This window comes from Haplochromis burtoni, unplaced genomic scaffold (genome assembly GCF_018398535.1).
Source record: "Haplochromis burtoni strain Fernald_Lab_line unplaced genomic scaffold, NCSU_Asbu1 Contig_45, whole genome shotgun sequence".
Lineage (NCBI taxonomy): Eukaryota > Metazoa > Chordata > Actinopteri > Cichliformes > Cichlidae > Haplochromis > Haplochromis burtoni.
In genome coordinates, this window is record NW_024582406.1 from 2,877,844 (window position 1) to 2,895,026 (window position 17,183).

The 17,183-nt window shown below is 40.5% G+C and overlaps 1 protein-coding gene across 1 annotated transcript; it reads right to left on the bottom strand.

Annotated features, from left to right (window-relative positions):
- Nucleotides 1-4,517: 4,517 nt before the first annotated feature.
- On the bottom strand, nt 4,518-14,984 carry ube2z (ubiquitin-conjugating enzyme E2Z). The gene is made up of 7 exons (XM_005926772.3): nt 14,093-14,984; nt 12,078-12,150; nt 11,352-11,539; nt 10,025-10,136; nt 9,831-9,943; nt 8,484-8,574; nt 4,518-8,297 (listed from the first exon to the last, which is right to left on the bottom strand). The coding sequence occupies exons 1-7, from the start codon at nt 14,542-14,544 to the stop codon at nt 8,115-8,117; spliced, it is 1,212 nt and encodes a 403-aa protein (XP_005926834.1). The 5' UTR covers nt 14,545-14,984; the 3' UTR covers nt 4,518-8,114.
- Nucleotides 14,985-17,183: the final 2,199 nt, after the last annotated feature.

A 17,183-nucleotide genomic window follows, 5' to 3' on the forward strand; every position in this document is an offset into this window, starting at 1 on the left:
TCGAGTGCCATGGTGAGGGCCTGGAGCTCATGCTGCTCTGCCGGCAGTGCATCTCCTTCCAATGCTAGTGCTAGGTGTGTGGCAGCCTCTTCATCGCTCCAGCCACTATGCCTCACGGCTAGCCGGACTTGTGAGAGGTAGGGCTCTAGCGGGGTTAGCTCGTTGTATAGCCCGGTACCTTAGCTGGCTTGGTAGGCATAACTGCTCGCGGTTGGGGGCACGGTGTGTGGGTCGACAGAGGTAGCCCATGAAGCATTGCCCTAGCGTCTGTCCCCCGTCGGGGGATTTACATGGCCGCTCGCTTCCTCTCTCTTCAATCACCAGCTTCCCAAGCAGTGAATGCTCTCCTCGAATGCTTGCTCCAGCCTCCGAATGTCTCTCTCCATTACGGCGAGGGTGAGCAATCCCACTTCTGACACCAATGTGGCGAGCTCAGACAAGGAGGAGACGGAGGTATCGTTTGGTCTTGCTTCCCGTGAGCTAGCCAGGGAGCACAGCCGTTTATTAACACAGGCAGACCAGCACACCACAACAACAACAAAAAAAGGCGCTCTCTCACCCGGAAACACACAGTCGCAGAGAGAGCGTCACCTGTAACCATGGCAACAGAACAACAAAACATAACTGTCAAAACAAAACCCCGAACAGCCCTGACCCGCTACAGTATTTAGAAAAAAAGCATGGCTTATATACAGTGTTGGGGAGTAACGGAATACATGTACCGCCGTTACGTATTTAAAATACTAAATATGACTAACTGTATTCCGTTATAGGTACCGTTTAAAAAGGTGGTATTTAGAATACATTTACTTTGTTGAAATAAATGGATTACATTCCTGTTTCATATTGTGGCGGGTCATCACTTGCTACTGAAAACAAGAAGGGGTGGGTCTGGCAAAGTTTTGCCAGGGGGGCCAGGTAGGACATTAACAGGGAAAGGGGGGCACAAAGAGATACTTTTCTTTCTTATTCTCATTTAAAATGTCTAGCTTTTAAAAAATAATTATCTGAATCTTACAACAAACAATTGATAGACTTTTGATGGCATATATACCATCAAAACAGTGTACATCACTGTCACAACAGCATTTGTTTTCATTCAAAGGCTTTATGATTTTTCCTATAATGGCGGGCCGGTCTCTAATCAAAATGCCCGGGCCGATTTTTTTGTCCCAGTCCAGCCCTGTATGCAGTTCATCTGCAGTCTAGTGTTACCTACATCTTCCTACTCGGAAGGCAGAATTTCCGAGTTCTGAGTACAATTGAAAGCACCACGACTGCAGTTTTCATTTTGGATGTTTTTCTTTCCCCAAGCCTTGTCTGTCCTGTGTGTAGCAAGTGAAAATAAAATTTAAAAAAAAAGAAGAAGAAGAAGAAACAATGCCCATGTTTCGAAAAAAAAAAAGTGGTCCTAGTCCCAGTTCACACTGATAGACGTGACCAAAGCGTCAGGTTTACATGTAAAGTCAATGGAGAAGCGCGATGACACGCAACTGGGGGTCCCGCGAAAATTCAGAAGCAGATTTGCGTCACGAAAACGTGCGAATAAAAATATGCGCGTCAGTTTGTGTGGTGAATTTTGTGCATTCGCACGTATCGCATCTACCGCTTGAGTTGGAAACATTTGAACTCCAGCGTCAATTCGCGCAGCGACAACCAATCAGGAGCCTGGTGACGTGGCTCTGACCTAGTTCAAAGAGGCAGGTCCAGCCAAAGCCCTTCATTCTTCATTCAATATGGAGGAAAGGCTAATAAACGCGGTTGCAGACCACCCGGAGCTGTACGACACTGTTACGGCCCGGCTCTGCTAGGCGACAGAGGATATAACATAAATGAGCCCAGAGGCAGGAGGGTTAGATAAAAAGAAAAACAGAAGGTTTATTACTACAACTGAAAACCGTTAGTGAAACAACTCACTAGGCAATGGGGTGTTTTAAACAAACGAAAAAACCTCACATATTCAAATAACACTAGTGGAACACAAATCATCTAAAAATCAGTAACTAATTACTGATTACTTCCCCAAAAAAGTAATCCCGTTACTTTACTGATTACTTATTTTCAAAAGTAATTAATTGCTTAGTTACTTAGTTACTTTTTAAAAACACGATTTACAACCTGAAGAGGTGATAAAGCGATAGATCTTTCAGCCCAATTCTACTTTTTCTACATAATCCATCATACAAAATGTAATCAAATGGAAAGTCTCTTTTTTTAACTTGTTTTATCAGTTTTAATCTTTTAACTTTATGCATCAAGCAAAAATTTAATTATATGCAACATCCTCTGACTTGAATAAATTAGTTTAACATTTAAACCTATTTTCTACACATTCCAGCACATAAAATAAAATATTTTTTGTGTTTACACTCAGTCTTTCAAATAGATGCAAGTAAAACACAGCAGAAAATAAATAAAGTCAAAGACTCAGAGGTCCTGTTGCTCTATTTTCATCTGTAAAGCAGGACTGCGGTAGGCGGAGGTTTACCCTGGTGCAGGTGTGCTGCGGTCAGTTGAAGAATCCACAAGTTTCTCTATGAATTTCCCATTACGTGGTAGCGCACTCAGTGCTTGCTTGGAAGTTTAGGGTTTTTTTCGCTGTAAAAAGAAGTTTTCTTCCCATGCACGATGGACGCTAATGTTTTTAGTCAGTACTTCCACGCTTTAAACGCTGCACGCTCATACTCTCTCCCACAATCGATATGTGATCCATTGTTGATCTGCACACAGCTGTTGTCACTAACGGCGCACTCGCTTACGTCACTGTCGTGAGACATTCTCGCAAAAAATCACGGTTTTAGTAATGCAGTAACGCAGCGTTAGTAACGGTAATCTAATTACCGTTTTTGCAATAGTAATCCCTTACTTTACTCGTTACTTGAAAAAGTAATCAGATTACAGTAACGTGTTACTGCCCATCTCTGCTGGTGACCCCTGTTATAGAGTCTGACAGCTGCAGGGATTATATACAAATATTCAACTGATTCTATACCAGAATTAAACCAGGTCTAAATAAAAAAAAATTAATGTCTTTATAAGATAGACCTTCTCAGTATCACTACAAAGATTACCAACAGTGGTCCTCACACCACAGTTTGATATCAGCAAACACAGAGAAAATACATTGATATGACACCACAGCCATGCTATCATTGCAAACACTGATAACAGCATAAATCGAATTAAATCAGGACTTGATGAGACCTTCTGAGTATCACTAGAAAAATTATAAACAGTTGTCTCCATACCACAGTTTGCTATCAGTAAACACCGACGGCATTTACTGATAGCATACCACAGCCATGTTTTCAGTGTATAAACGGATAGTTTCACATATATTAGCACAGGCATCAATAAAGGACTACTGTATTAAACACTTTTACTAACCTCAGGCAGACGGACAGGTGCTCTGCAGGTGGGATTGAGCGCCTGTAGTTGGTGTCTAGGCAGGCGATGCTTGGACCGACGCGGGACAGCAGTTCCTTAAATTGGGCGAGGGAAAGTCCAGATGCAGCTCCAGGAGCAAGTGGTGAAACTCACCAAACTGCTCACGCTTCTGGAGGACCTGATGGACCCAGGTACGGCGAGGACGTCCTTTACGCCGCTGCTCTGCTCTCCACAGTAAATAGAGAAGGGAGACTCTCTCTTCCAACGCTAGATCGACAGCTGCCATCTTGCAAACATACCGTCTGGCACTACTTCCTCCCACATTTCCGCTTGTAATAATTCGCGTTGGACGCGCATCGAGGTGCGAATGTGCACGCGTCAAGCTAGGGGCATCTGGCGCGTTTTGGTCGTGTCTATCGCGTTTGGTGTGAACGCACCGTTATAGTTCTTGTTACATGTGCAAACATGGAGGAGGCAAAGTTTGTGACCTGTACAGCCAGAAACCAATGGGTGATAAAAAATGTTGGGCACCCATGTTTTCTACAGTCATTGCAAAAGACTTTAATCCTGGACCCTCAGATTCAACCTAATGTTCTAACATCTGAGCTACCCAAGACCTGCAAATCAGTTCATAGGTGTAATTTGCTAAGAACATTCCTTAAAAAAGGCAGTTTCTGTGAGATTGCAAGCCTTGATGCTCTGGAAGTTTCATTTGTATGAATTCATCACATCAATATTTATGTTGTAAATGTTTTTTACCTTTTACAGGTTAGGAAATATTGCAAAGTGACTGGTAACATTATTTTATTCACACGAAACATACTCATACCTGAATATTCTTTCCTGCACAGGACATCTATGGCTATATGCAAAGAATAAGTTAAAAAATCGAGTAAACACAGGTGTTTTCAGTGGATAGTTCTACCTTTGAATGAACTAAGACATTATGGAGTTCCTTTACTTTTACGAACTTCTGTGATTTGGTTTTTCCTTGACAAAAAAGATGGTGTTGGAGTCCAAACTCGAGTTATGTAAGAAAACAGGGAGTTCACATCTAACCACATTCATTAAAACAATAAAATAAAACCAAATTTAGGGAACAACAACAAAAAAGACCAGTCATATGCATCAGGACTGAACAGCACTTTATTCTATGCTTTTCCAACACTTCTGCACAATATCACCATGCTCAAGACCTGTTGTGAATCCAGGCATTTTTGAACCACAAAAAACACTTTAAGCACAGCACAAGCAAACAAGGATATAATCCCTGTTGTTCCTTTCAGGGCATGTTGAATTGAACATTTTGGCAATCACAAAACTTTGCTAGAAGCAGCTTCTCATAACCATTCGATAACAAAAAGGAATGCCCTATGTTAGAAATGCCATTATGGCAATCAAACAAGAGTCTGACACAAAGCCGAGGGCAGAAACTGACTCCATCAACACTGCAATTAAACACAAACTCTGTAGGACAATGGAAGGCAGAAGATAGTCAAAACACTATAATGTTTTAGTCTAGAGAGATGAATATGAGAGAATGGCCATATGATTTTCTTTCTCCTTGATGATGAGACTCGATCATGAATGTCTGTTAGCTAGGAAACATGTAGCATAGCTCTGTCCCAATATCATATCCAGTATACTCAGAGCTATTAATGCCCAGATAAATCATGAATGGATTTTATGAAAGTTAGATATTCTCTTAATGGGTGAACTTGTTTTTTCTTCCTTATGATTACAAGCTAAATATCCTACCTACCACCATTCCGTATTACGAAAATGTACAAATGCAGTCTGGTTTGGGGATTCCAATCACAACATTTTAGTTGCTCAGACAGTAAGATGCAGTTGGGAATACATTGCATATAAAAGGTGGACACAGCTGCCCTGATGGTACCCACTGGTTTTGGGCATAAGATTATTAAAGCTAGCAAGCTGCTTAGCAAGCTGCATCCATAACCTGTGCAAGTGCAATGCTTATTAGTACCAAATAAGAGCCCAAGAAAACAAAGTTTTAAAGAAAATACTAGAATTTCAAACACCCACTTCTTGGATGGCCTGTCCCACAAAGCAGGTGATATTATTTGTCAGTTAAATTTCAAGCCCTAAAAGACAAATGCAGGGGAAAGTTCCAATTCAATTCAATTTTATTTATATAGTGCCAAATCACAACAAAAGTCGCCTCAAGGCCTCCAGTGACTAGCATTAGCAGAGGTGATGCCTCAGAGATGCCCTTAACTTCATGCTTCTACAGAATCCAGCACTTTGCCACAGCTCCAAGTTGTGTTCATTTTTAAAACCTGAAGGCTGCAGCTTGATTGTGACAAATAGTTCCACCTACATTTTATGTAGGTTTATGTAGCAATTAAATTAGAAAACACAGTTTTTTTTAGTTACAGAAGTGCTGATAACCTTTTAGTCATTACATCTCCACTCAAAGAAAGTGTGACTTGCAACTTTTCCGTTAAGCTAAGCTGCAGGTGGCTTAAGTGTAAGTGATTTTTAATTCTTGTGGATGTGTTGTGTTTGACACATTAATGCATGTTCATGTATTGCATGTGAATTTCACCCTAACATTGGAATTTAACTATAACATTACATTTTAACCAATAGTTGCTGCCTCCACAGTGACAAAGATGGTCAGTATCGTTGGGAAAAAGAAAATAAAAAAAAACTTGATTAAAGCAAATATTGCTTTATTGAACAATGGAAATGGCTATCAAAGGAAAGGTTTTGGTAAGAATTTGAGCAATGAAATGAAACAGCATCTTTATAGCAATCGTGTTGATGTAAAAGTACACATTTACCACAGTCAGAAAAACAACTTCACAAGTTTACTCATGGGACAGCTTAAGAGCTTGTGAGCACAATGCACCTTCTCATTCAACTCAAAGAACTTTCAAAAATCGCATTTTATTTTTTTTAGTGCCATCAACTTATATGCAGCAGGCACAATGACAAAGGATATCAATATCATTCCTCTTCTTCAGAGCAGATCTTAAAGAGTTAAACTGAAGCTATTACAAGCTGCAGTCATTGAAGTGAAAAACAACTGGGTATCGTTAATGTTACAATAGTTTGTTTTCTTGCCAAGTTGTAATGTGGGTATAAGTCCTGATACAAACATGGCCTACAGAAAAACACCAATAAACTGTTTACCAGGATGAAGGTGCTCATCTGAAGCATCATTGCATTGACCTAATGATGTCCTGAAATGAAGGCTTTTCCGCCACCACACACACATTTCTTTCAGTGCAAATATGAGTATTGTATAAAGACAGAAGGAAAAATCTCAGCATGTCAACCAAGCATTTTCCTCCTCTCTCTGTGCCCCTTTGTTTCCCCAAGAGAAAACCCTCTCGTTGAGTTCAGAGCATAAGCAGCAACACCTGTCACTTTAGTACCTTGTGATTGTGTAACTCCAATGGTGCCGTGACTGTCATTTATTGGTGAAAAGCAGAAACCTGAAATAACAAATGAATATTAGTTCACTGCGACAGCTACCTTCAAGGGTTGGATAATGGAGAAACAACTACCAAAGCATCGAAAAAGCCTGAGAAGAACAAACTGGTTGGGTTAATTCACTGTCCATACAAGAACAGAGTTTTGTATTCCTTCCATTAATTTCCCTGAATTAAAGTTAATCTAGTGAAAGTGTGAGACAATTTGGTTTGAAAAATTGACTGATTAAAAACAAAAAAAAACCCAAACCCCAGCTAGGATTACAAATAATGCATCGTACATATTTTAAGGTATTGTTAGTCTAATGTCTGATTACAGCAAAGAAAAATAACATAAAAAGGCATAATGATGTTAATGAAATTAAAATGTCTCCTTCTCTAAGCACCAATTCAACAGGACAATTAGAGCTGAAAGCTAAACAGAACTTTTTGTAGAGGCTAATACACAAGAAATATTGTAGAAATCCAGAGCTGCTGAATTTTTTTTTTTTTTTTTAAATTTTTGTGGCCTGGCTGAAGAAACAATTGATGTCAAGTCTGGAAGAGGTCTGGCATGGCTTTACACTTAGAGGAGACAAGGCACTGACTCACAAATCCACTGCAGTCACTTTCTCCATCTTCCGCGTTACACAGGATAACTTTGCCTTCCCTCTTGAAATCAAAGACGGGGAGCACCTTCTTTGATCTTACCCTGCTTCAACCAAATCAGGCCAATCATCCTGACATTCCCAGGATAAGGTCCTTTGATTTTGCTTAAACCAGCTCCAAGCTTCAGGCCTCCTCTTCACAGGTCTCTAACAGACAGTATTTCATTGGTGTGGAAAAGATAGAAAACATGTTTGTGCTTGGGGATCAAAGTGGAACATCATAGAAGGTTCAAGCCGTCACTATAACCTTTTCTTTTCACAAGTATCCAGAATGTCAAAGTCAAATTGAGCTTTTAGAGTCGCAGATCAAAATGGTAACTGGCTAGCTACAAGTAGCACAAATCCAAAGCTGCAGGTCAAGCTTTCCAGCACTTGGCTTGCAGATTGCTGTTTTTTTTTTTTTTAAATTATTTTCAGCAAAAAGGAACCACCTCTTCTTTAGTTTTCTGTATTATTTATACAATAGATACTCGATTCCAATCGTATTCCCAAGAAAGACTCACATCGTCTTCCGTGATGTTGCTCCGATGCAGCAAAAGAAACAAAGATACACAAAAAAAAAAAACAGTTCTCTTGTCTTTAGTTTTCGGCTATAAGTCTAGCACTGTCCAAGAAGTCAGGGCTGTGAGCTGCCCTGACTGTCGGGGTCTGTCCCTGAAGAGCTGGTGTCTGAGTCCGAGTCGTTGTCATTGTGGTTATCCTCTGCCAGGTTTTTCTCTCGCAGTCGTCTGTGGGTTGCGCCGAGACGAGCCAACAAGCCCTGGTAGTCGAAACGGCCACGCTTCTCCCCAAATGGGTCCTGGAAAAAGGCAACGTCATGTTTGGAAGAGGAAAAGATTGCCATTTATAATCTTTACTTTCCCGGCTCACACAGTGCTGTCACAAAGTCATGTGATATTGCATTATTGACATTAAGAATGATTTTATACTGAAAGCACTGTTTGATTAGACAAAAATAATCCAACAGAAAAAAATAAATACTCACCTGCATGTTCTGCCCCTGCAGATGCAATCTCTCTTTGCAAACGCCCTCGTAGAAATCATAGTATTCAAGGAAGGACTTCTCCATCACACTCCTAAAAATAAACACATTCACACGCTTGATACATTTAGTTAACAGTAGGGCTGCTCAATTAATCGAATTTTAATCACGATTACGATCTGGGCTTTCAACGATCATTAAAAATGAAGAAGCCGATTATTAGCCCCTCCCTCATTTATCCGCGACACCTTAAAGGCCGGTCCGTGAAAATATTGTCGGGCATAAACCGGTCCGTGGCGCAAAAAAGGTTGGAGACCGCTGATTAAGAGGACCCGAGGGAAGCTCGGAAAGCTAAGCAGAAGTTATTTGGAGAGGAGAGTGACTGCCGTTGGTTGAAAAGAGAGTTTAAAAAAAAAAAAACTTCAGTGGTGTTGCACACTATTTTATATTATTTTTTAAAGTCATTGTTAACCCTTTAAAGCCGGTCAGAGCAGCACGCTCCGTTTTGCGTAACTATTTTTAAATCCCTGTAGAACCTGAACCGTGTAAGCTAGCGCAATAATTTGTTTTGCATATGAAACCGGAGGAGTTGTACTTACATCTGATGCCATCAGCTTGTCCTCGGTCACGGTTTCGTTCCACATATAGCTTTGCAAAAATTGCATAAAAAGCGCTTGCAGGAACAAAAACATAATATTCCAGAAACACGCTTTGCCGTTCCTATCAGCTGTTCGTAACACTTCCCACAGTGAAATGATGCACATGCTGTTTTCTTTGCAAATTTGCATCATAGGATTGTTTTTTGTTTTTCCTGCAGTATATAAAAATTGCTGTATCTCCAAAATAAAACTATGAAGACACTCAAAATAAATTTCCTGTGGTGGGAAACTATTTTTTGCAACTTTATTGTATTTAAAGTTTTGAGGGATAAACCTCTTAAATTTCTCCAAGTAGAAATATATGTAAACAAAACAAAAGCGATTTTCAATTTTTTTTGTAGTTTATTGCACTTTTTTGCAATTTATGTAATTACTATGGACTTAATGCATACATATTATTAAAATATGGGCTATAACAGTTGTATTGATGTATAGCAACTTGAAATGCTCCCACAAATGGCACTACAGCATGTAAAAAAATAATATAAGCTCTGGTGGACTTGGTTCTATAGTAGGTCTTAAAGGGTTAAATAAATATCGTCAAATAATCGTGATCTCAATTTCAGTGAAAATAATCGTGATTATCATTTTTGCCATAATCGAGCAGCCCTAGTTAACAGCTAGAAAACAAAGATGGAATGCAAGTGATAAAGGAAAATAGAAAGAAGAAAAATAAAAATAAGGATCTCACAACAAAGCTTCAGGACAAAGAACTTTTCCCTCCAGCATGTCACACACAGCCACTCTCATGGTTTCATGGCGGATGCACTCGTTGTAATTCTTACTGTCCCCTGGGTGACGCTCCTGTGAAACAGAATGACAAGGTGTGATGGATTGGTGGCGACATAAAACTCTCATATATCTACATCTCTTTGTTGACTGTACCTGTTCAAAGCCAGGTTCATTGTGATAGGGGTTCTCCGTCATCAGAGACTGGATTGAGATGAGCACAGATGAGATACTCTGAGCTGGACTCCATGCCGGCCCTGTCCATGTCCTACACGCAAAGATCACAGAAACAGTTTGTTGCATTGGGTTGTTGCATACAATGGGTTCTCGCATAATTTAAAAAAAAAAAAAAACTCTAAATCATTGATGTAAAATGACTTATTTTAAGACCTAAAAATTATGAATCACAAATAAAGTTGTAAATTTTTGATAACATATATTTACAAACAAACCGTGGACATCTGACTAGTTTTAAATTAATAACATGTATTCCTCACTGTGAGGATCTATTTCTTTTTATTATTAATGTGTAAAGGTCAGTGTTCTAATTATGTTCACCACGTCTGGTGAACATAATTAGAGTGAAATTGCATGACCAATAGTGGGAGAGAGAGAAAGCATTTCCTTTGTAGGATCTTTTCAGTTTTCAGTCACACTTTAAAAGAAAGAGAAAAAGTCCATTTAATGCAGGGGTGGGGAACTCCAGGCCTCGAGGGCCGGTGTCCTGCAGGTTTTAGCTGTATCCTTGATCCAACACAGCTGATTCAAATGGCTAAATTACGTCCACAACATGTTTTGTAGTTCTTTAGAGGCCTGGTAGTGAACTAATCATTTGATTCAGGTGTGTTGACCCAGAGTGAGATCTAAAACCTGCAGGACACCGGCCCTCGAGGCCTGGAGTTGCCCATCCATGATCTAATGGCTCAGACCAAGGATTTGTCCACTGTCACAAACAGACAATATCCAGCTTTTTGTCTCAAGTGTCTGACCAATAATATTGGACTAGCACATGCCTAATGTACGAGTATTCGACAGACAACAATCCCTACAAATAAGTATTTTAAGTGTTTTTCCTTTTCTTTTTAGATTTTGGGTTGCTAGTTAGACAAAACAAGGCATTCTGAGATATTGCTTTGAACATCGAGTATTAACTATTTACACTAATTCGAGGTTTTGCTAGTTTACTCACTGATCACTAGCTGGTCTAAAAATAACCTCTGCATTGGGCAATGTTTTTGTTTGGGCATTTTTGCTTATTTTCCTCAATCTTTAAAAAAAAAAATAAAAAAAAATAAATAAAAAATTGTATCCCATGTAGAGTGCAAATTGAATATGTTGACCCAGACTTTTTCCTTTTTTCTTTTTCTTTTTTTTTTAAAAAATAGGCTGCTTATGGCCCAGCTGATGAACAGAAACGTATGCAGTGAACATGGTAATTCTTCATGAGTTCCCTTGGAGACTAAAGTTAGAAACCATGACTCACCCCAGGATGCTGAGGCATACTTTGCCATTGCGGTAGAAGTTGGGATTGAAACGGACAGTGTTGTGCCCAGTGGTGATGAGCTTGACCCGTGGTGGATGAATTGGATAGTCAGGGGGACAGCGGAACAGGAAGAGGAAGAAGCCACCCTCATATGGCGTGTCAAATGGCCCTGTGATCAGGGCATGGATCTGAAGTCATGAGGCACAGGAGTGGGATTAAAGGATGAGAGAAAGACAGGATGGGGATTGATAAGGTGGTCTAAAACGATGTCTATAGGCAGAGAGGAATGCTAGGAAAGAACAGACCAATTAGCAAAGAAATTTAATCTAGAAAACAAATGACTCGTGCTGAGTCATTATCAATTTTTTTGACTCTGATCTAAAGGTTTTTCTCCATTAGTAAATGGTTGCTGTCATCACCGGTACAACTCCAGTTGAATGGAAAACACCACTGAGGTAGTCACAGTTTAAAGGACTCTTCACTTCGCTGTTTTGCACTTTTTACAGCTATACCACTTCTTTCATTTTTTATTTTTTATATACAGCGCCAAATCACAACAACAGTCGTCTCAATGTGCTTTCAGTACTCCAGAGGAAGTCCAGTGCTGATCCTGATTTGCATCAAGCCCAGGAATAAGAAGCCTAGTGAAATCTGATTGGCTATCAAGTTAACATGTTAATGATGTCAAAGGTTGGTAAATCTTTCAGACTGTACTTTGCCTTTTACCTTGGTCATGTCCTGAGGATCAGGGACCACGAACATCCCTGGTGGAGGTTCCTTGTAGATGGACATGATATCCCTACAGACAAAATAAACAGATGAGGTTTGTGAAACACTGAAAACTGGAGAGAGAACCCACAAAGAAATATGCCCCTAAACATTCCAGCAATCCACTAGTAAAACAGTATGTCCTGGAGGTGAAGGATCTTAATATTTTCAGAAATCTATTATAAAAAATACATTTAAGTACAGTACTGAACTCTAAAGTTGCTCTAATGTGAATTTTTCGAGCATACTAACGCAGTCATTAAAAAAACAAAACAAACTACCATAGTCAAGTTGGCAATTACATGCAGTGTGTTTCTGATAATACAGCAATTAACAGCGATAAACTGCATCATACAACCAGCTGAGTCGAGTCCTCTCGACTTGTGACAAAGACTCATTCAGACTGATACCAACATGTTGGCAGTCTGTTTGCATTTATATATTAGACAGGAATTATTTACCAGAGTTGTCATGATACTAGAATTTCCAGGAAAAGACTCAAAGGAAACAAGAATGTTCAAGCTATCCAGCTGCTTAAACAGGTAAATTAAGTGAAATAGTACATTTCATTAATTTGGGTCAAGTGATTCCTCAATAACTTTATTTTTGTTTATTAAGCAACAAATTAATGACATATTAAAAATCAAAGAAGTGTGTTCATGTATGTGTGGGTCAAACTAAAGCAACATCTTTAAACATAGACTGAGTGCACTACCGTCTAAAATACTGCTCAAAGGGATTTCAACATACCCAGGGTATCTCTCAGTTTTCTGGATTTGTTTACCGTAAGATTGGTAATCGCAATAAGCCGTCTCAAAAATCAGGTTATCAACTTGCAAAGTTAAGCCAAGGTTTTCCCTGCATGTTTGTGTAAACCAGGTGGTGTTGGCAACATCTTATCTAAAACAGGAGTTTCAAAGGCCATATGACTCTTATTCCACAGAAAGCAATCCCTATAAATGCCACCAATTCAATCAACAATATTATTAGATGATGATAAAATTGTGATAACAAAAATATATAAAAAGCATTGAAATTATACCAGTAACCAACAACTGCAAAGAAGACACATGGTTAATGCTGCAGAAAATTATTAATCTGGTTATTTAACACACAAAGCCCTATAAATAAACTTCTAAATTACAGTTAATTATTTATCACTGAGTGCACTCTCAGTGCTGGTGTTTATTTCTGAGGTGATGGCTACACATTAGAGCTCTGAAACTTTGAACTAGCCCCACTTAAAAACCCAGGCTTAGTTTAAAACGGCAAAACATGTCACAAATAAAAGACTGAGTGAAAATGTGGTGGTTTCAGAAAGTTTTAGTTTTTATTCTTTCAGCTACAGACACAGGGGTGTTGAAGGGTTTGAAGCAGAGCAGTTTAAGTAGTGTTAAGATCATTAATCCTTCTAGAACAATAAAATTGCTGTAAAACTCTCTGCTTCTAACATAAAAAAAATAAAATAAAATAAAACCATGGAATAAAGCTGTATCTAAGAATCTATATTTATTACTGATGGTCATCAGTGAAAGCCAAAGACTTTACACGCTATTAAAACAAAACAACAACAACTTCAGACCCTCTGTGTGACCTTCTAGGGAATGGTAAATTTTCTCGATAACAGATTCCTCAGAAGGCAACGATTTAACACCTGCTGGTCTCTAATCTCGAACTTGACCTGCTCTGGGGGAGGTTAAATTCACATCATAAATTACCATGGCGACAAATTCTGGTACGAAGTTAACCCGAAAACAGATAGTGAACAGAAGAGCCAAGGTTAACCCTGTAGTTACCTGGGTCAGACGAAATCTCGCTTCTTATTACAGACATCTAGTTTCCCAAATGTCTCCGTCAAATGTGACGTTTTAGATGCTGATAAAAACTTTACGGAAAGATTTCACTTTCGATTGCAGGTCTAGATTACGTAAATATGCCCACCTCCGTCAGAGTTCTGTGTTTCCTAGAATTACCTCTTTATCCTCAGGATGCACTGCTGGGAAGCTTTTTCGTTGTCCCAATCCGTGCTAAGAGTTGGGTCCCAGGAAGTGGCATTGATTTGAGATAGGAGGCCCGCTCCTGCCGCCCCTAGCCCAACACCGGGGAGAGGCGAGGAGGCATGCAATGTGGGAGACACGGCCACGACTGGTGGTGAAGAGCCGGGAGTCAATGTGTTCCCAAAACTGACCGGGGTAGCAGTGACAGCGGACATAGGGGCCACCACAGCTGTTAGGCCACTCTGCGCGGCGACAGCAAGAGGCGGAGAGGTCGGGTTGGAGCTGGAGTGCACACCGCCAGTTGCCGACATTCCCACCGGCAGAGAGTTAGACAAAATCGGAAGCTGTGAGGCTCCGCTCCCCTGTCCCGTAGTAACGTCTAAGCCTAGGGCACTGCTGCTGGACTCATCTCCAAAGCTGTCCGCCATGGCCCACAAGCTAACAAGCTACAGTAAACCCGTTGGTGTTGAGTAATTTATATTTTTCTCCCGCGCAGCATTGACAGTAGAGTTTCAAGTTACCTGCTTCCTTTCTTGCCCAACGCAGATCAGACAGCAAAGAAACCGGGCAGAGGCGAGGCCAGAAAGCAAGGCAATTCTTCCCAAGACATAATGGATATTTATCGTTAGCTTGACTGCTAGCTTTACCCCCAGGCCTCCAAAAAACCTGCTCTGTCTTCAGCAAAATTGCCACGTCACAGTGTTACGGTTACCACTGCCCTCTGGATACTGGTTCAAACCATTAAATCCCCAGAACATTTGGTTTATTACCAACCACATCCCTACTAGTCTTTTACCATCGCAACTTTAGGAGCTTGTATTTGTCACCAGTTAAGAACACGGAAATAATAAAGCCACGGCACATCCGGGCAAAAGTTTTCAAAGTAAAATTCCTGAAAACAACAATACAAAAAACGACAACAACCCACCATCATTTCAGCTTTTGCAGCTAGCGTTTAAGCAAGGCCCAGCTCAAAACTTCCAAAACAATGGGAAGTTATTGTGCCCTCACAATCAACTGTCCTAGTCTCTGAGTTTTGTGATTCTTCATTTGCAGAAAATATCTCAGTTTGTCTCCTCCTTTCCCTCTGTAATCTAAAACAGTGATAATATGTCTTGGATAATTTGTAAGATTTTTTTGTACTTTTTAAATATACGTTTTGTTTTTTGTTTCCTTAATTTGGAGTTGGAAAATGAGTTGAGCCGAATGCTTTGTGTCAAAGATGGTTGCCCTTCCAATGCATAGACTCAGCCCTGTAATAAAATCAAGACTTACATTTATTCTAATGGTCAGCACCTGTGAAGTATTGTAGTTGCAAAAGCTAAGTCCTATTCTATAAAAGTCAGTTTGGAAAACAGCCCTCAGCTCCCTTGACCTATAATCAGAGTAAACACTTACTGATGAGTAAGTAAAAAAACACAGTAAAGAGCTTAGGCAATAAAATTAGATCAGAAAATGAGCTTTGTCCAAAAGGTGGCTAGGATTTAGAAATACGGTGAGGAGATTAGTATTTGGCAAGGGTTAGGAGTGGAGCCACTGCTCCTTCACATCAAAAGGAGCCAGCTGAGGTGTGTGCCTCCTGGGTAAGGTGTTTCGACCGGGCCTATCCTAACGGCAGGAGGTCCCGGAGTAGACCCAGGACCCACTGGAAAGAATATATCAATTATATGGCCTGGGAATGCCTTAATATTTCCCCAGATAAGCTGGAAGAAGTATCTGGTGAGAAGGTCTGGCGTTCCCTGCTTAGGCTCCTGCCCCCACGATCCACTGTCAGATAAGGTATATTTTCAATGTTAACTTTTATTGAAGTGGTTGTCATGTGTTTTCAAACAGTGTGCATCATTCACAATGCACGGCACATAGTGCCACACCTTTCAGTCGCATCTTATTTGCTTTTCGGATGTTAATTTTTCCCATTTTGATAATATATTAACATGTTTTGTAGTAACATGTTTTAATATCATTGGAGACGTTTATCATCAATGGGCGTCTCCCATTTTGACCTCAGGACTTCCAGACCATACTCGGCACAGATGTTTCTGTACACTATGCTAGCATCTTGCACCCTGCTGTTATGTGCTGGATTGTCTCAGGGGCATCTTTACATAGCCTGCACCTGGGATCTTGTCTTGTGTGAAAGACCCCAGCCTCTATGGATCTTGTGCTCAGAGCTTGTTCCTGTGCTGCCATGATTCGTGCCTCTGTGCTGTCTTTCAGTCCAGCTTTATCCAGTCACTGGTAGAGGAATTGGCTGACATCCAGAAATCCTATCTGGTACATATTGTGCAAGGGCTTGTCCTCTCATGATGGTTCCTCCTCTTGCTCCTTTTTCTTAGGTTTCTACTGCCTGAGGTATTCACTGACAAGCTTCCTGATCCCAAATGGTTGAATTTGTTCGTCTGGATGTAAAGTTTTCAGTGGGAGAAAAGTTTCATCACTCATCCAAGTGACTTCTTCAGTCTCAGCTGACTGCAGGTTTCCCCAACCTTAGAAACAGTACGTTTGCAATGACTGAAACTGGCCCACTGAAGGAACAATGTGCTGTGACAGGAAGATGGCGCCTTTGCTCGGCTTGACGTCTACCTGCCTACGCTGTATTGTATTTTATGCTTTTATATCAGCCCTGACGTTTAATATATGGAGCTATGCTGCTGTGATTTACGACCGTTCTTCCTTGCTCCACATCAAAGACTCTATGGAACGTCTTTATGATGACTGGGACAGTTATAGAAAAACTTTCCCCCCACCATTTGTGCACTCTTCCACCTCACCGGATTACTTCTTGCTACCGGCGAAACGTGCCCTAAGCAATTCCAAGAAGAAATCGAGGAAAAGAGGCTGTAGGGCCGGCATCCAGGTACACATCAGACGAGCCTACAGATCGGAGATCCCCCGACTCGTCTGGAGGCGTCCCCGGTTTCTGCTGCCAGTTACCCTTCCGGATTTGATTGGAAACACGTACTTGCAGCCACTACAGCGTGGATCCTGCCAATCTGATGCTCTGGATTTTGCCGATTATCCCCCCACCACTGTGCCCTCACAGTCCGCATCGCACAACCGGTGGTTG